The sequence below is a fragment of the Sapajus apella genome, unplaced genomic scaffold (assembly GCF_009761245.1).
Source record: "Sapajus apella isolate SASKATOON/1434 unplaced genomic scaffold, GSC_monkey_1.0 scaffold35, whole genome shotgun sequence".
In the NCBI taxonomy this organism is placed as follows: Eukaryota; Metazoa; Chordata; class Mammalia; order Primates; family Cebidae; genus Sapajus; species Sapajus apella.
Window position 1 is genome coordinate 6238037 of NW_022436975.1, and position 20061 is coordinate 6258097.

Genomic DNA, 20061 nt, shown 5'->3' on the forward strand with positions numbered 1-20061 from the left:
GCTGGAGTGCAATGGCGCGATCTCGGCTCACCGCAACCTCCGCCTCCTGGGTTCAGGCAATTCTCCTGCCTCAGCCTCCTGAGCAGCTGGGACTACAGGCACGCGCCACCATGCCCAGCTAATTTTTTGTATTTTTAGTAGAGACGGGGTTTCACCATGTTGACCAGGATGGTCTCGATCTCTTGACCTCGTGATCCACCCGCCTCGGCCTCCCAAAGTGCTGGGATTACAGGCTTGAGCCACCGCGCCCGGCCCTATATCATTATTTTCATTGTTATTCCAAGTCTCCTTAATGAAAATAACTGGTAAAAACTATTAAACATTTTGCTGTTTTCTCCATTTTCCCATATAAATCAAAGCAAAATTATTATATGTCTAATAGAGTTTACAGGCGTGAGTTACAGAGTTACAAGCGTAAGCCACCGTGCCAGGCCCAAATGTGTCATTTTTAACCAGTACCAATGTGATTAATGAATCTACTAAAAACACTTAAGAATGCTTTTGGCTTTATAAACATTTTCTGTACTTACTGTTTTCTGCAGCCTGTTTAATCCCAGGTTCATCTTCCTGTGAATCTGGTGAAAGCCCAATAATATCAAACCTGTAAAATAAGGCAAATCTAAAAAGAACCTTTTGATTCTAAGAAAATCTATTATTATAAGAAGTATATTTTACTACATTCATGGTAGCTTGGATTAAAGGGATAATCAGAAATATATATATTTTTATTTTTTTTGAGACGAAATCTCGCTCGTTGCTCAGGCTGAAGTGCAGTGGTACGGTCTCAGCTTACTGCAGCCTCCCCTTCCCAGGTTCATGCGATTCTCCTGCCTTAGTCTCCTGAGTAGCTGAGACTACAAGGGCATGCCACCATGCCTGACTAATTTTTATATTTTTAGTAGAGATGGGGTTTCGCTATGCTGGCCAGGCTGGTCTTGAACTCCTGACCTCAATTGATCCACCTCAACTTCAAAGTGCTGGGTTTACAGGTGTGAACCACCATGCCTGGCTAAAGTAAACATTTTTTTTTTTTTTTTTGAGATGGGTATCCCTCTGTTGCCAGGCTGGATGCAGTAGCATGATCTTAGCTCACTGCAACCTCCGCCTCATGGGTTCAAGTGATTCTCTTGCCTCAGTCTCTGGAGTGGCTGGGAATACAGGCATGTGCTACTATGCCTGGCTAATTTTTGTATTTTTAGTAGGACAAGGTTTCACCATGTTGGCCAGGATGATCTTGATCTTTTGATCCACCTGCCCCAACCTCCCAAAGTGCTAGGATTACAGGCGTGAGCCACTACGCCCAGCCCTAAAGTCATCATTTTTTTTTTTTTTTTTTTGACGGAGTCTTGCTCTGTCACCAGGCTGGAGTGCAGTGGCGCAATCTCGGCTCACTGCAACCTCCGCCTCCTGGGTTCAAGTGATTCTTCAGCCTCAGCCTCCCAACCTGATGGTAGGAATCTCAGAGAACAGTCAGGAAAAATCAAAGTCTGGAAGTAGCACACAGGAACAAAAAACTGACCCTACACAGGGACTGTGAGAATATCTTCAGAGGGCTGAAAGGGAAGTGGTTTCCTTAAAAACAACCCAGGTAGACAAGAAATTGGAAAGGTGAAGAGGCTGTGGCTTAATAGGGGTCATCTGAATGTTGGGTTACTAAAATCAACAAAGGTTTATCAAGCAGCAGAAGAGAGCCTCCCACGTGATTTTTATTCACACCTTCTCGCCTATTTCTCTACCTGTTCGTACAGCTCCTTAAGTTTACCCCTAAATCTAGAGCATAAAAATGTAAATAAGGTTAACTATGCAACTTTGCAAGTTAAAAAACAGCTAAATAAAAACTGCTGTACACAAAAGTGTTTCTTATAACATTACATAAAATAAGCAATATAATGTTCTTACTGAATAAGTAAATTCTCACTTACCATGAAGGCATAGCCATGTTCATATTTAGTGTAACAGGCATAACAGGCCTACAAGGAAAAGAAAAAACAGCAAAATCAGAATAACAAAGCATACAAACTTTTAGATAAAATTCCATTAATCTAAAACAGATAATTACTTGAGACCTACACGATACTCCACGCTACAGTTTTAATATATGAACTGTTTACTTCATCCACACCTGTACAAGTCTGCTCTCCACGCCCCTCCAAATGTGTTCTGAAGACAGAGGAACAGCAACAAAGGACTAAGCTTGACGAATACCTTTTCCCTTCTCACACCCTTCCTTACTACTTTTAACTTCTCAGACATGAGAAGAGAAACTGGAAACCAAGACAGCTGGAAATGTATAAAATATGAGATTCTGGTATGGGACTAAGGACAATGAGCGACTTTATTACACTGATACTGTAACCTCAATGCCTATATGCTCAGATTACACTTTTGCTAATTTTCTAGTTCTTAGCTGTGTACCCGCTTAATTAAGAGACCTCTGAATAAATAAGGGAAATCCAAAATTTGCCTAACTGTCCATTATAGCCAATTCAAATCTATGATGGGCCAGGTGCAATAGCTTATGCCTGTAATCCTGGCACTTTGGGAGGCCACGGCGGGCAGATCACGAGGTCAGGAGTTGGAGCCCAGCTTGGCCAATATGGTGAAAAATACAAAAATCTGCCAGGCATGGTGGCATGTGCCTGTAGTCCCAGCTACTCAGGAGCCTGAGGCAGAAGAATCGTTTGAACTTGGGAGGCAGAGGTTGCCGTGATTCGAGGTCATGCCACCGTACTCCAGCCTGGGCAATGGAGCAGGACTCCTTCTTTAAAAAAAAAAAAAAAAAAAAGAAGAATTCTGTCTTCTCTGGCTTGAGTAGAATAATACAGGATATAGCAACCCTAGCCACAGTATTCATTGTAGCCTACAGAGACAGACCGTCTATTTCAGGATTAAAAAAGGAAGAAATGTTTTCTTATCCTCTTCTCAGCTGTTCTTTCCATTCCCTCTTTCATATTCATGTATCTGTCCCAACTTTACTGCTACTAACACTTCTGAGGATGAATTACTAACTTATATGAGTATGTCCAATCCCTTCTGGTCTTCTCCATGGCTATTGCTTATCAGCAATCTTTTGATCTAAAACAAGGGTGTCCAATCATTTGGTTTCCCTGGGCTACAATGGAAGAAGAATTGTCCTGGGTCACATATAAAAATACATTAACACTAACAAGAGCTGATGAGCTAAAATTAAAATAAAATAATATCTAAAAATACAAAAAAAAATCACATAATGTTTTCAGAAAGCTTACAATTTGTACTGGGCTGCATTCAAAGCTGACCGGGGCCACAGGCTGCACAAGCTTGACCTAACGTGCCAATCTTATTGATTTTCTAAGTTTGTTCAAAACTTACCAATTTCTTTTTGACATCCACAAATACTTTCAGAGCCAGAATTCAAAACCAAACCTATCATATTCCAAAGTCTGTGTTCTTTCCACAGTACAACACATTGCCTCTAAACGATAAAATTAAAGAGTGGTTTCAACATAATAAAGATTACTCACAAATCTAACAGGTAATTCCCCTTCAGAGATATCCGGGTGATATCCTAGAATTGTATAGGTATTTGTATATCTAAAATAATTTTTCTGGGAGGCCAAGGCAGGTGGATCACTTGAGGTCAGGCATTTGAGACTAGCCTGGCCAACATGGTGAAATCCTGCCTCTACTAAAAATACAAAAATTAGCTGGGCATGGTGGCACACACCTGTAATCCTAGCTGCTCAGGAGGCTGAGGCAGGAGACTCACTAGAACCCAGGAGGTGGAGGTTGCAGTGAGCCAAGATCGCACCACTGCACTCCAGCCTGGGTGACAGAGCAAGACTCCGTCTCAAAAATAAATAAATAAAAATAATAATTTTTCTGGCCTTATAGAGAGAGATACTTTAAATTGCTTAACGAAAGAGAAAACGAAAAAAAAATCAATTTAAGAAATCATTTTATAAAGTTTTAAGGAATTCTACTAATCTTCATTTTTAAACTGAATATTTAAATAATAAAAATTAATTATATTTAAATACTTTTCTGGAAAGGTAAAACAATGACAATTGCTCCTCTCCAGACTCTGAATCACAAGCCTGAAGATCAGAAATACTCACGCATGTGGGCAGATATATTTGATATGTGAACTTCTGATACCTGCAAAGGCTTCCGCCCATCCGTGCCTAGTGGAAAAATCATTTGAATAATGCTATTATATACTGTTTTAAATCCCAATAAGTAAGTAGTAGAATAGTACTTTAAAAACCTGTGAAGATAAAGGTAAATAGTACTTTAAAAAACTGTGAAGATAAAAATATCTGTAAAATGTGGGTCCTCTGGCTCATGCCTGTAATCCCAGCACTTTGGGAGGCCAAGGTGGGCAGATCACGAGGTCAAGAGATCAAGACCATCCTGGCCAACATGGTGAAACCCTGTCTCTATTAAAAATACAAAAATTAGCTGGGCATGGTGGCGTGCAGCTGTAGTCCCAGCTACTCGGGAGGCTGAGGTAGGAGAATTGCTTGAACCCGGGAGGCAGAGATTGCAGTGAGCCAAGATCAGGCCACTGCACTCCAGCCTGGCGTTGAGACTCGGTCTCAACGCCAAAAAAAAAAAAAAAAAAGTGGGTCCTCAATACTATTAAAACAACACCATGAATCTAAAAACAACCCAACAGCTAGTTAAGTTTTACCTAGGAATAAAGATTATTTCTCAGATGTCTGAACAGTAATGTATGCCCCTTCAGATATTTCCACAGGCCTTCAAAATTTCCAAAGTAGAGCCTTATACAATGTGTTTATAAAGTAGGCAAGACAAATAACATAATTCACATTTTACTTTAAAAAAAAAAAGCCTCGGCCGGGCACAGTGGCTCACGCCTGTAATCCCAGCACTTTGGGAGGCCAAGGCAGGCAGATCACGAGGTCAGGAGTTCAAGACCAGCCTGGCCAACATAGTGAAACCCCATCTCTACTAAAAATACAAAATCAGCTATTCCTTTCAAACTGCCAATGACATTCTTCAAGAAGTTAAAAAACAATGTTTTAAAATTCACACGGAACCAAAATGAACCACATCCATTGTTTACATGTTATCTATGGTTAATTTTCATCCTGAGTGGCTGAACTGAATAGTTGCAACAGAGATCTCCTGGCTGGCAAAGCCTAAAATGTTGATTCTTTTGGTCCTTTACAGAAAACAATTACTGACCCCTGTTGTGAAATATTTTTTGATATACAGATGCTTCTCAACTTAGGAGGGTTTACATCATGATAAATTCATCACAAAGTGAAAAAACCATAAATTTAGCCATAATAAGCTGGGAACTCTTTATATATTCACACTATGAAAAATCGAGTTTTCCTTTTTTCTTTGTTTCTTTTTTTTGAGACAGAGTCTTGCTTTGTTGCCCAGGCTGGAGAGCAATCGTGTGATCTCAGCTCACTACAAACTCTAACTCCCAGGTTCGAGCAATTCTCCTGCCTTAGCCTCCCAAGTAGCTGGGATTACAGCCGTGAGTCACCACACCCGGCTGAAAAATCGAGCTTTTCATTATAATTTTTAGCTTGCATGAGAGTTAGAACTGTATTTGCTTAGACTAATATTCCTAAAATGATAGTATTTGTCATTTGATTTTTCTGAGTTCTTATGGGCTACATAATAACATTCAAACACAGAGCACAGCAATCATTTCTTCACTATGTGATCTTAACCTACTTTATCAGAGGTGTCTTCAACTTCTATCTCTGATTTTAAAATATTCTTCTAGACTAATTTAACAATATATATGCAAGGGCCTAATTTTTTAAAAGATTTTTGTGACATTACCATTTTAAGAATTTTGTGACATTACCTTTTTCTAAGGAAAAAATGATGTCTGCAAATATTCATTTGTAAGAACGTACAATGAGAAATCTGCGTGAAAAAACCGAAATGCCAAAATGTTCAGAAAAAAGAATATTTGATAAATTAGAACTCCAGCAATTTAAATGGATGAGATCAGCAGTGAGCTGCAGGTAGCCCAGAAAAGGCCACACTCAGCCAAATCTGGTGACCATTAGCTGAATATAGATGCACCTCGACTCACGACGGGGTCACGTCTGGCAAAGCTGAAAAGTTGAGCAGCGTACTGATGTATTCCTTTCGTGCCATTGTAAAGTTGAAAAATCTTAAGTCTAACCACTGTAAATTGGGGACCATGTATACTTTAGTAGTTGAGTCTGGTGGGTAGAGAATTTATCAGTTGCTTTGCTTGGCAATTGTTAAACAGTTCTAAACTCAGATTGGTTTGGTGTAAGAACTTTTTTGAGTTGGATTTGCTATTTTTGAAAACTGTATTGGATTATAATATAGTCAAGTATTCAAATCTTAAATGTTCAGTTGGGCTGGCATAGTGGCTCACACCTGTAATCCCAGCACTTTGGGAGGCTAAGGAGGGTGGATCACCTGAGGTCAGGAGTTTGACACCAGTCTGGCCAATATACTGAAACCCCATCTCTACAAAAAATTAGCCAGGCATGGCAGCACACACCTGTAATACCAGCTACTCAGGAGGCTTAGGCAGAAGAGTCGCTGAAACCCGGGAGGCAGAGGTTGCAATGAGCCAAGATCACGCCACTGCACTCCAGCCTGGGCGACAGAGCGAGGCTCCATCTCAAAAATAAATAAATAAATAAATAAAATAAAATAAAAATAAAGATCTCTGGCCAGGTACAATGGCTCACACCTGTAATCTCAGCACTTTGGGAGGCTGAGGTGGGTGTATCACTTGAGGTCAGGAGTTCAAGACTAGTGTGGCCAACATGGTGAAACCCTGCCTCTACTAAAAATAAAAAAATTAGCCAGGCATGGCAGTGGACACCTGTAATCCAAGCTACTCTGGAGGCAGAGGTTGCAGTGAGCTTAGATCGCGCCACTGCACTCCAGCCTGGGTGACAAAAAACTAAATAAATATTAAAATAAAGATCTCAGATTAACAACCTAATCTTCTACCTGAAAACACACACATACACACACTCTAACCCAAAGTTAACAGAAAGAAGAAAATAATGAAAACTAGAGAGGAAATAAATGCAATAGAGACCAGGCTTCAGCGGCTCATGCCTGTAATCCCAGCACCTTGGGAAGCTGAGGCAGTGGATCACTTGAGGTCAGAGTCTGACACCAGTCTGGCCAACATGGTGAAACGCCGTATCTATCAAAAATAGAAAAACTAGCTGGGGGTGATGGCACATGTCTGTAGTCCCAGCTACTCAGGAGGCTGTCACAGGAGAATCGCTTGAACCCGGGAGGCAGAGGTTGCAGTGAACTGAGATGGAGTCACTGTACTCCAGCCTGGGCGAAAAAAGCGACACTCCGTCTCAAAAAAAAAAAAAAAAAAGAAAAAGAGAGAGAGAGAGATTATCAATTAAACCAAAAGTCAGTTCTTCGAAAATACGAACAAAAATGGCCAATCTTTAGCTAGATCCACCATGGGGGAAAAAAAAAGAGAAGACTCAAATTACTATAATCAGGAATCAAAGAACAGACTACTACTAACTTGACACATAGAAAAGATTATAAGAGAATAGTATGAACAATTACATGGTAATAAATTAGATAACCTTGATTAAATAAACAAATTCCTGGAAGGACACAAACTACCAAAAAGGGATTCAAGAAACAAAATCTGGACAGGGCTATAATAAGAAATTGAATCAGTAATCAAAAATGCCTCACAGGGAAAGGCCCAGTACCACATGGCTTCAAGGTGAAGTCTACCAATCCAATGTTGAAAGAATCCTCATTCCTTTCCACCGAAAAAAAGAAGGAAAACTTACTCATTTAGAAGGCAGGCCATTATTACTCTGATATCAAAACCAACGGATACATACAAGAAAAAACAAATGACAAGCCAGGTGTGATGGCTCACACCCATAATCCCAAGTAATCTCAACGCTTTAGGAGGCCAAAGTGGGGGGACTGCTTGAGCCCAAGAGTTCAAGACCAGCCTGAGCAGGATGGTAAGACCCCCAACTCTACAAAAAATAAGAAAATTAGCCAGGCATGGTGGAGTGCACCTGTGGTCCCAAATACTTGGAGGATTGTTTGAGCCTGGGAGGTTGAGGCTGCAGTGAGCTGTGTTCACTCCACTGCATTCTAGCCTAGGTGACAGAGTGCGACCTTGTCTCAAAATGAAAATGACACTCTATCCCATAAGAATATAAATACAAAGCCCTAAAAACTACCAAACCAAATCTATCGACATATAATTAGGATTATACACCATGACCAAGAGGGATTTTCCCTAGAATGCAAGAGTGGTTCAACATAAAAACGTTAATAAATACCATACTCTATTTTACTGAAGATTGTAGCCAGGGAAACAGGCAAGATATACGGCATCTGGATTGGAAAGGAAGCAGTAAAATTCTCTCTCATGATCTTGTGAGCTCAGTATCTTATGATCTTATATACAGAAAAATCCTATGACATCTACAAAAACATCCTAAGAGCTAATGAGGTCAGCAAGATCCCAGGTTACAAAAAATTTACCCAGGCTGGGTGCAGTGCGGTGGTTCATGCCTGTAATCATAGCACTTTTGGGAGGCCAAGGAGGGAAGATGACCTGAGGTCAGGAGTTCGAGACCAGCCAGGCCAACATGGTAAAACCCCAACACTACTAAAAATACAGAAATTAGCCAGGCATAGTGGCACATGCCTGTAATCCCAGCTACTTGGGAGGCTAAGGCAAGAGAATCACTTAAACCCAGAAGGCAGAGGTTGCAGTGAGCCAAGATCATGCCACTGCATTCCAGCCTGGGCAACACAGTGAGACTCTGTATCAAAAAATAAAAATAAAAATCGCCAGGTGCGGTAGCTCACGCCTGTAATCCCAGCACTTTGGGAGGCCAAGGCGGGCGGATCACCTGAGGTCAGGAGTTCAAGACCAGCCTGACCAATTTGGAGAACCCCATCTCTCCTAAAAATACAAAATTAGCCAGGTGTGGTGGCGAGTGCCTGTAATCCCGGTTACTCGGGAGGCTGAGGCAGGAGAATCGCTTGAACCTGGGAGGCGGAGGTTGCAGTGGGCAGAGATAGTGCCATTGTACTCCAGCCTGGGCAACAAGAACAGAACTCTGTCTCAAAATAAATAAATAAATAAATAAAAATAAAAATAAAAAAATTTAAAATGTATACTTCTATACACTAGCAATGAACAATACAAAAATGTAATAAAGAAAACAATTCCATTTATAATAGTATCCAAAAGAATAAAATACTTAGAGGAATAATTTAACAAAATAAGTGAAAGACTTGTAAATTGGGCAGGCATGGCAGTGTGTGCCTGTAATCCCAGCTACCCGGTAGGCCAAGGCAGAAGAATCGCTGGAACCCATGTGGCAGAGACTACAGTGAGCTGAGACTGCACCACTACATTACCGCCTGGGCTACAGAGCAAAACTCCATCTCAAAGAAAACAAAATCATCAGGATGAAACTGTTGTGCTGCGAAACATACTACCAAGAGGGTGCAAAGCCACCCCACGGAATGGGAGACAATACTTACAAATAATATATCTGACAGGAGTCCAGCGTCCAGGCTATATACACAATTCTTAGAAATCAACAACAAAAACGCAACCCAATTCTTAAAGGGGCAAAGCATCTGAACAGGTATTTCTCCAAAGAAAATATGCAAATGACCAACAAGGACATGAGAAGATGCTCAACATTAGCCACTGGGAAATGCAAATCAAAACCACAAAGAGGCACCACTTCACATACCCATGGATGGCTATAATCAAAAAGACAATAACAAGTGTTAACAAGGATAAGGAGAAATTAGAGCACCCACATACAGCTGCCATGAAAACTGTCTTGGAGTTCTTCATAGAGCTACCATTGACTCAGCAATTCAACTCCCCGGTATATACCCCAGAGAACTAAAAACATATGTCCCCACAAAGTCTTGTACGTGAGTGTGCAGTATTATTCATTATAGTCAATTCATTATAGTCAAAAAGTAGAAACAATCCAAATGTTCATTAATTGATGAATGAATTGTTTTTATGTGAATTTTCTTTTTAAGAGACAGAGTCTCACTATATTGCCCAGGCTAGACTCGAACTCCTGGCCTGAAAGTACCCTCCTGACTCGACCTCCCAAGTAGCTGAGACTACAGGTGCACAACACCAAGCTCAGGTAATTATTTACTTGGCAATGAAAGGAAGCAGTATTGGTACATGTTACAACATAGATGAGCCTGAAAAATATTATGCCATAAAGTGAAAGAAGCCAAATGCAAACAACCAAATATTATCTGATTCCATTTATACACAGTATCTAGAATAAGCAAATCCACAGAAGCAAAAGGAGACAGTGGTTGCCAAGGAGGGAAATAAGTAGTCTGCAGACCTGTAGCATCAGCATCCAATGAGAACTTGTTAGAAATGCAAATTCTGGCCAAGCACAGTCGTTCATGCCTGTAATCGCAGCATTTTGGGAGGCCCAGGTGGCGGATGGCTTGAAACCAGGAATTAGACTAACCTGGGCAACATAGTGAGCCCCCATCTTTACAAAAACTAAGAAACAGCCAGACACAGTGGTGCACAGCTGTACTTGCGGCCACCTGGGAGGCTGAGTTGGGAAGATCACTTGAGCCCAGGAGGTCAAGGCTGCAATGAGCTGTGTTCACGCCACTGCACTCCAGCCTGGGCAACAGAGTGACAGACCCTATCTCAAAAGAAAAAAAGAAAGAAATGTAAATTCCTGGGCCTTATTCCAGACCCACTCAATCAGAAACTGGCAGTGGTACCCAAGAATGAAGCCTTTCAGGTGATTTTGAGGCATGCTATAGTATGAAAATCAATGCCTTTCTAGTTCTCAGTTTTCCCATCCATAACCTATAGCTGGCTTTACCGGATAATTCAAAGGTCTATACAGGTTATAAAAATCTGACTCCAGGCCAGGCATGGTGATTCATGTCTGTAATCCCAGCACTTTGAGAGGTTGAGGTGAGTGGATCACAAGGTCAGGAGTTCAAGGCCAGCCTGATCAAGATGGTGAAACTCCATCTCTACTAAAAATACAAAAAATTAGCCAGGCGTGGTGGCAGGCGCCTGAAATCCCAGCTAATTGGGAGGCTGAGGCAGAGAACTGCTTGAACCCGGGAGGCAGAGGTTGCAGTGAGCTGAGACCATACCACTGCACTCCAGCCTGGATGACAGAGTGAGACTCTGTCTCAAAACAAACAAACAAAACCCTGCAGAGTAACTAAAGCATTATTTCCATTTATTCATTATCCTGTAGTAATATGGGTGTAGAACTAAAAACTCAAAGAGATTCTGTCCAGGTCTGTACAAGAAATGCCACTCAACCTTATCCCCATTCATGCATTATTCTTAAGGACTGTCCTATCAGTCCCAATCATTCTTACCAACTAACTAGGCAAGAAGAAAAACGACCTAAGACAGATCAGTTTCTTAACTGAACACCAGAACTAGGGTTGATAGAAGTAAGAGCTAGGATCATTCACTTTTGGATGACAAGAGTGTGTTGACACTGAGAATTATGTAAATCTACAGAAAGAAGCAAGTGAGAGACCACAAGGCCAGAAAAAGGTAGTGAGAATAATGGTGTAGTTGAAGTGTTCCCCTTAAGTTCACATCTGCCTGAAACCTCAGAATGTGAGTTTATTTAGAAATAGGCTCTTGGCAGATTTCCTTAGTTAACGGTTGCGTTGAGATCACACTGGATTAGGGTGAGCCCTAAATCCAATAACTAGTGTCCTCCTAAGAGGAGGAGAGGACAGATACACAGCAAAGAAGGTCACATGAAGACAGAGGCAGAAGTTGGGAGTATGCTGCCTGAGGCCAAGGAAAGCCGGGAGCCATGAGAAACTGGAACAGGCAAGGATGGATCTCCCATTAGAGGGAATGTAGGTGGCCCTGCTGACAGCTTCGTTTTGGACTTTCAGCCTATTTAACTGTGAGAATGAATTTCTGTTGTTTAAGTCATCTAGTTTGTGGTTATTTGTAATGGCAGCCTCAGGAAACTAATACATGTGGTGACTGATGCTTCTCATATGTCTCGCCCTTTAATTCCTTATTTATTCATTTATTTGTCCAAATACTTAGTGTTATTACATGTCTTATACTATTCTAGCATTGGGAATACAGTATTAACAAAAAACAAAAAATCCCTGTGCTCAGGTAAATTTTATGGTATGTGAATTTTATCTTAATGAAAGTTTCTTAAAGAAACCTTTACCTTCATGGACTTTATATGCTAGTGGGCTGTCCTATCATTCCAGAAATTCTAATTTTTGTTTAAGCTAGCTGACGAGTTTTCCATTCCCTGTAATTAAATGATCTCCAGATCACATTCTATAATTCTATTATTAATACCTGTTGATTAGAAGAAGACTTGCAAACTTATTATGGTCACAAAACATATCCATGTTGCCAATTCATCTTCAATCCTCACCTTGTTTGACCTCTCAGTAAAATCTGATACAGTCAACCACTTCTTTAACTTTCAAACATTCTTCTCTACACTTTCATAATCTCCTTGGCCTAGGAAATCTCACAGGGACTGGTAACACAGACAAGTAACTCCTGGAATACATCGGGGCTGAGGGGTAGCAGGGAGGGGAGCACATGAAGAGAACCAAGCTTTCCACCTGGCCTTTCCTCCTCCCAGTTTCCCCTTAATTGGAACTGAACTTTCAGGTGTCACGTTCAGCAGATGTGGAGAGGTCCCCACAAATGAAGCATAGCTGTGAACTGGGGCAACTGGAAGGGGGCGCTCCAGAGCTGCACTGTTGTCCAGAACCCCCAGAACAGAAGCCAGATTCCTCACGGAATTACCAATATGGAAAGGGAGAAGGCTATAATAAACCCTGTGGTGCTGGGCTGCAATTGGAAGAATCACTATAAACAAGATTTTGAATACTTATAAATACTAAAACTGGTTATGTGTGTACATATGTATGTAGGGGCACATATTCCTAGCTCTATCTACCACCAATAGCCTAGATTTGGGAGCACACATGGCACCCAGCTCTCACTGTCTGCTAAAAGGAACCAGTGTTCTTAGAAAAATGGCTGAGTCCACTCCAGACTAGAGCAAGAAAAATATAGATGATCCCAGAAAAAATCTTGTACCGTGAAGTGAGGAAGTGATTAAATAAGGATGGGGATATGTCCAAAAGACATTGAGTAGCAGCTTGACATGGTTACTGTGGCCAACTAAAGGACAATTTGAGTATCAAAATAAATAACTAACTTCACAATTAACTGTTATCCTCTGAAAACAACAGGAATCCAAGAGTCTGTACTGATGTAAAATTTTAAAACAAATGAGTATGTACATATGTAATACATAAGGGAGAAAGGAAAGGCTCTACTCCACAGTAGCCTGCTAAAGAATAAATCCAGAATAAAGGAAAAAAAATTTTTTTTTGAGACTGAATCTCACTGTCATCCAGATTGGAGTGCAGTGGTGCCATCTCAGCTCACTGCAACCTCCACCTCCCTAGTAGATGGGACAACAGGCGTGCGCCGTCCTGCCCAGCTGATTTTCGTATTCTTAGTAGAGTCGAGGTTTCGTCATGTTGGCCAGGCTGGTCTTAAACTACTGACCTCAGATGATCCACTTGCCTTGGCCTCCCAAAGTGCTGGGATTACAGGCATGAGCCACTGCACCCGGCCAGAATAAAGGAAATTTTTTAAAGATATTTTAACTTTAAATATTTAAATATCATAAGATATCTGGCAACTACCACAATAATAGATTCTGGCAATAATCATTAATGGGTGCTAACTCCATGGGTGAACAAATGGTGGGGATCAGGAATATTATAATACCAAGGTATCTCCCCACAAAATATTTTTAAATAATTATATATTCAATATTTTAAATATTTCCTGTGCTATACTTAAATGGAAAAACCTGGCAGACACCATCTTAACCAGGTGATAAAACACAACAACAGTAACAACAAAATCATCATGTCTACTTAATATGATGCGCTGTGACGGACACAGCAACACCCCTGTCGTGTTCCTGTCAAAAAGGCATAACTCACAAGACATCAGATAAACCCAAATCACCCCAAACTTAGGGACATTCTACAAAGTAACTGGCTTACACTTTTTTTTTTTTTTTTTTTTGTAGAGACAGGGTCTGGCTGTTGCTCAGGCTCAAATGACTCTCGTGCTCAGCTTCCCAAAGCACTGGTATTACCATACCCAGCCTGTCTTCTTGAAAAGTGTCAAGGTCATGAAAGACAAGGACTGTTTCCGAATAAAGACAACTAAGGAGAAATGATAACTAAAGGCACTACATAATCCTGGACTGATAAAGAACAGTATTGGCTCAAATCAATGAAATGTGAATGGAGTTGGTAGATTAGATCGTAGTATCTGATCAATGTTAACTTCTTAATGATGGTTATATGGGAGTGTCCTCATACTTAAAAATGTACACCAAAGAATTAAGATGTAATGAGGCAACACATCTGCAACTTATTCTTTAATAGCTCAGAAACATTAACAATTGGGTAATCTGGGTGAAAGAAGTTATACATGCTATTTCTGTTAACTTTTATGTAAATATCAAGTTATTTTAAAATGAAAAGTTAAAAAGTTAACGACATAACATAATAGAACATAAACCATTAAATAAATCTGAGTCCAGGCTGGGCACGGTGGTTCATATCCGTAATCACAGCACTTTTGGAGGCCAAGGTGGACAAATCACTTTGAGGTCAGGTGTTTGAGACCAGCCTGGCCAACATGGCGAAACCCCATCTCTACTAAAAATACAAAAAATCAGCTGGGCATGGTGGCATGCACCTGTAGTCCCAGCTACTTGGGAGGCTGAGGCAGGAGAATTGTTTCAACCAAGGAGGCGGAGGTTGCAGTGAGCCGAGATTGTGCCACTGCACTCCAGCCTGCTTGGGCTACAGACTCCGTCTCGAAAAATAAGCAAATAAATAAATAGAAAAGAAATCTGAGTCCATACTAACTAAATGAAGAGTAGCAGATTAATAAACAAAATGACAAAAAAAAAAGTAATGACAGAATTAAAAAATCATATTGTAGAAATGATTGACGCAAGCAAGGATTATCAATGGATGGTAAAAACATTGGGTGGAAGCTTGATGAACAATTTGCATAGTCACAAAGTATCTCCCCATAACTTGCTTTTTAATTACAAAAGGAAAGTAACTGCAGTAGAGACCTGGAAGATACCACCTTAATCAAGTGATCCAAGTTACACCAATAAAGGGACTCGGCATCATTAGTCTACTGATGTGTGCAATGAATAGGACATATTGTTTACATAGTATTTATATCAGAATTGCATGAACTGAATCTAGTCATGAGGAAATATCAAACAAAACTAAATTAAAGGACTCACCTGTTCTCTGCAGATGTGTCAGTGTCATGAAAGACAAAGAAAATCTAGGGAACTGTTCCAGATTAAAAGAGACAAAAGAGACTAAAAGAGATGTGATAACTAATGCAATGCGTAACTAGGGTGGAGATAGCTATAAAGGATATTAATGGAACAATCTGGCAAAGATTGAATACGAGTATATTAGATAATACTAAATGTTAAATGTAATGGGATAATGTTCTGTGACTGTATAATGTTTAAAATACTCTAGTCCTTCTAAGTTTTGTTTTCCATGGTTTCAGCTGCCCACAGTCAACTGTGGTTCGAAAATATTAAATGGAAAATTCCAGAAATAAACAGTGGGGGATGCTCTAAAACCCTTAGTGGATGCCTGAATCCATGGATACCACCAAACCCTATATATACTATGTTTTTTTCTATACATAATATCTGTGATAAAGTTTAACGTATAAATTAGGCATAGGAAGAGATAATAATAAAAACAACTACAACAATATGTTGACATCACTGTTCTTGCCCTTTGGGGCCATCATTAAGCAATGTCAGGATTATTTGGATAAAAGCACTACAGGCTGGGTGAAGAGGCTCATGCCTGTAATCCCAGCACTTTGGGAGGCCTAGGCAGGCAGGTCACTTGAGGTCAGGAGTTCCAGACTGGCCTGGCCAACATGGTGAAACCCCCGTGTCTATTAAAAATACAAAAATTAGCCGGGTGTGGTAGTCTCAGCTACTTGGGAGGCTGAGGCCGGAGAGTTACTTGAACCCAGAGGGCAGGGGTTGCAGTGAGCCATGACCATGGTACTGCATTCCAGCCTGGGTGACAGGGCAAGACTCTGTCTCAAAAAAAAAAAGCTAAACAATACTGCAACAGTTGATCTGATTACCCAGATGGCTACCCACTGACTAACGAATGGTGAATGAATACAGTATGGATACACTGGGTAAAGGAATGATTCCTGTCCTGGGTGGAATGGAATGAGATTTCATCACAACATTCAGAAGAAGTTGTAGAAATAGAGGAAAACTGAAGATAAAGGCATTTTGATAAAATAGCCCCAAAACGACTAAATCTTCTCTTAATGAGCCATTGAGGCCAGGTGTGGTGGCTCACTCCCGTAATCCCGGCACTTTGAAAGGCCAAGATACGTGGTTCACTTGAGGTCAGGAATTGGACACCAGCCTGGCCAACATGGTGAAACCCTGTCTTTACTAAAAGTACAAAAAAATTGCACCTGTAATCCCAGCTATTCAGGAAGCTGAGGCATAAGAATTGCTTGAACCCGGGTGGTGGAGGTTGAAGTAAGCCGAGATCACAACACTACACTCCAGCGTGGGTGACAGAGCAAGACTTCGTCTCAATAAAAAAATAAAATGAATACTGGCCAGGCGTGGTGGCTCACGCTTGTAATCCCAGCATTTTGGGAGGTTGAGGTAGGTGGATCATGAGGGCAGGAGTTCAAGACCAGCCTGGCCAAGATAGTGAAACCCCATCTCTACTAAAAATACAAAAAATTAGCTGGGCGTGGTGGTGGGCGCCTGTAAACCCAGCTACTCCAGAGGCTGAGACAGAGAATTGTGTGAACCTGGGAGGTGGAGGTTATAGACAGCCAACATAGCGCCACTGCACTCCAGCCTGGGTGACAAGGTGAGACTCTATCTCAAAATAAATAAATAAATAAAAATAAATAAAATTAAAAAGTAATTAATAAAATAAAAGAATGGTATACAATTTTCAACTTACAAATGATTTCTGGAATGTTTTATTTCGAACCACACTTGACCATGGGTAACAACACTTTTGCTTAAGTTTCACAGATTATCACGAATTTAAATTAAATATAAAAACAAAAACGCCTCAATATAGAAAAAGTTTGAGTGAAAGATAAATCATGTATTTAAAGTTAGCATAACAAACAGGCCAGGCTCAGGTGGCTCCTGCCTCTAATCTCTGGGCTTTGGGAGGGTGAGGCTGGAGGATCACTTGAGCCCAGTAGTTCAAAGCTGTAGTGAGTTATGATCCCACAACTGCAATCCAGCCTAGGTGACAGAGCGAGCCCATCTCTAAAAATAACAAAAGACATAAACAAAAAAAATACAAACTAAAATAATAAAAATAAGCACGGTTAGTACAACAAAATGTGTTTGATAAGCTTCAAATAAATCTTTGAATTGCTTCCCCTGCCTTTCAACTCATTTTTCTTTTTTTTTTTTTTTTTTTTTTGAGACGGAGTCGTCTTGCTCTGTTGCCCAGGCTGGAATGCAGTGGCTCGATCTCAGCTCACTGCAATCTCCACCCCCCGGGTTCAAGTGATTCTCCAGCTTCAGCCTCCCAAGTAGTTGAGGTTAAAGGTGCACGCCACTACGCCCAGCTAAGTTTTATATTTTTAGTGGAGGCGGCATTTCACATGTTGGCCAGGATGGTCTTGATCTTCTGATCTCATGATCCGCCCGCCTCGGCCTCCCAAAGTACGGGGATTACAGGCCTGAGCCAGCAAAGATTTAATCCCCGTATTCAGAATGCTGGATGCCTTATGCTGCCAATAGGTCTCGTATCAAAATCAACTACTTCTCTTCAATCTGCTCTGAAATTTTAACTGCCCTGGAAAGCTCTGAATTGCACATAGTCCCTATTAACATTCCACTGATCTCTGTTATCCAATACCCAAACCAACTAATGAGGAATTCGCAATTTTATTATGTTCCAGAAACCGGAGTTAAAAATCAATAAATTCAAGATGATAATGGGAAAATTCTGGGGGTTTTCAAAAAATAAAATCACCACACTGTAAGAGATACTAACTAGCAATCTTTTAAAATACAATTTTAGCGTACTTAAACATTAAACCTTTGAACGCGTAAAGCTGCATGACCCAATTTCATTAGGTACTATTAATGATAATGGTACCTACCCAGTATCTCCCAATCCATGAAGGAAAATCACCTATAAGAGAAGAGGAAAAATTAATAAGCAATGCTTAAATAAGCCCACACAGAATTGTTACACACTAGTTTGTTTAAGGTGGAAAACGGAATGAAACCTATGAGGGAATTTACACACCACTATCTTCGGCAACTTTTATTTCCATTGGCCTCTTTTAAATGGCAAAAATTCCAATCAACTTCTCTCCCTTTATTTCCGGAGATAATGAATGGGGGAAGGGGGTTAGCACTCAGAGGTCCCAGTTAGGCATTCTGCACATTCTAAGAAAAACTGTTTCTCTCTTTCAAGTCAAATCCGGAACATCTCACATATCCTGTAGAATTTTTCCATCGCAAAAGCAAGCTTCCGCGGACAAAAATAAGTTTGGGTTCTCATTCACGAGTTTCCTAAAAAACAGTACCTCTGACCATACAGGACAGCAAATCTTCAAACTTCTTTCCTTGAGGACAAGACTGCGAGGTGACAATAAAGCGATTTCCTGGAGGACTTAGGTTTCCCTCGCCCACACACCAGGCAGAAACACGCTGCAGCAGCGGACGCCGTGCCCCGGGCCCGGCCGGGCCGCGGGGGTCCCGGGGCCGCGCTCCCTCCGCAATGCAGGGCCGGGTGGCCGGGGGCTGGCCCTCGCGCCGGCTGCGACCCCCGGCTGCCCCCACCACACCCCGCGGACCCCGCTGCGCCGACCACCCGCACCCCACCCGGGCCGGGAGGAGCGTCCTCGCCAGCAGGCCGCCACCCGCCCGCAACGCCCACCCCGCGCGAGGGGCAGCCGCTGGTGGCGGGCCCCGTGGGCCCATCCGAGCCCACGCCTACGCCACTCACCGCGGCGGTGGCCTTCCGGGCGGCGGGGACGACGGCGGGCAGCTGGGCTGACATGTTATTGCCGCACATACACCGGCTCAGCTCACACAGCAAGCGGAAGGAACAGCGGGCGCCCTGCCCCGGCCCAAGGGCGTGCGAGCGGCGAGTCGCGGCCGGCCCCACCGGGCGCGCGCTCAGGAGCGGCGCGCTTCCTTCCGCCTGCTCCGCGCGCGCCCCCGCGTCCACCGTCTGTCCTGCCCTGCCAGTCCCCCACCTCCCCTCCCTCCGCTCGTCACAGAGTCCGGGCGGCTTCCTCCCTCTGATTGGCTGCGACGGCAGCGCGGACCGGGCTGAGCTTTCTCCCAGCCACGCGGCCCGCGCATGCTCCTTGCTGTCTGGGGAAATGCGCTCTCAGGTGCCGGGGTAGGGATGGTCTCCTGGATCCTGGCTTAGGCTTTCTCTTTTCTGGCTCTGTAGTGAAAAGAACGAGCCCCAGAGCCAATTCACTCAACCCCAGCTGCTTTTTGGTTTCCTGAGGCCAGGGTCTATTATTTGTAAAACTCTGGATGGACTGGGAGAGGCTGGTGGGGCTTTTGCAGTATTTTTGTTTGGGGCTACACCACTATGTAGATTTGGGGTCAGCTTCCCTTCTTTAAACTTTAGTTGGAAAGGAAAACATTTGTCACCAGAAATCCTTAAATTGATCGACAATACTTATTGATGGACGGATATTGACACAGTACAGATTTAAGCGCGGAACTGGACTGCCCTTTTGTGCACAGGTGCCTTTACGGCCTAAAGTGTAGTTTACTCACAAATGTATTGCATCTCTAATACGTGGTAAGATCTGGGAGAAGGCACGAGACAGAAACACTTAAAGCCAAAATGCCCCGACCTTCAGAAGTTTACAATTCAGTGAAAAAACTCAAAGGA

The 20061-nt window shown here is 42.0% G+C and overlaps 1 protein-coding gene across 4 annotated transcripts in view; it reads right to left on the minus strand.

The window, feature by feature from the left end:
• The window catches only part of LYPLA1 (lysophospholipase 1), a 29752-nt gene extending 10369 nt beyond the window's left edge, over positions 1-19383 (minus strand). The window contains exons 1-5 of one of the 4 annotated variants that reach the window (XR_004274406.1): positions 19150-19366; positions 18296-18327; positions 4098-4163; positions 1923-1970; positions 531-601 (exon numbers count right to left, since the gene is read on the minus strand). Coding sequence is in view for 1 of the 4 variants with exons in the window: in XM_032296092.1 (XP_032151983.1) it covers positions 531-601; positions 1923-1970; positions 4098-4163; positions 18296-18327; positions 19150-19218 (286 nt within the window). In the remaining 3 variants the exon portion in view is untranslated. Of the gene's footprint in view, positions 1-530; positions 602-1922; positions 1971-4097; positions 4164-18295; positions 18328-19149 lie in introns of all 4 variants that reach the window. The other 3 variants (XR_004274408.1, XM_032296092.1, XR_004274407.1) reach the window with 3 other exon arrangements.
• Positions 19384-20061: the final 678 nt, after the last annotated feature.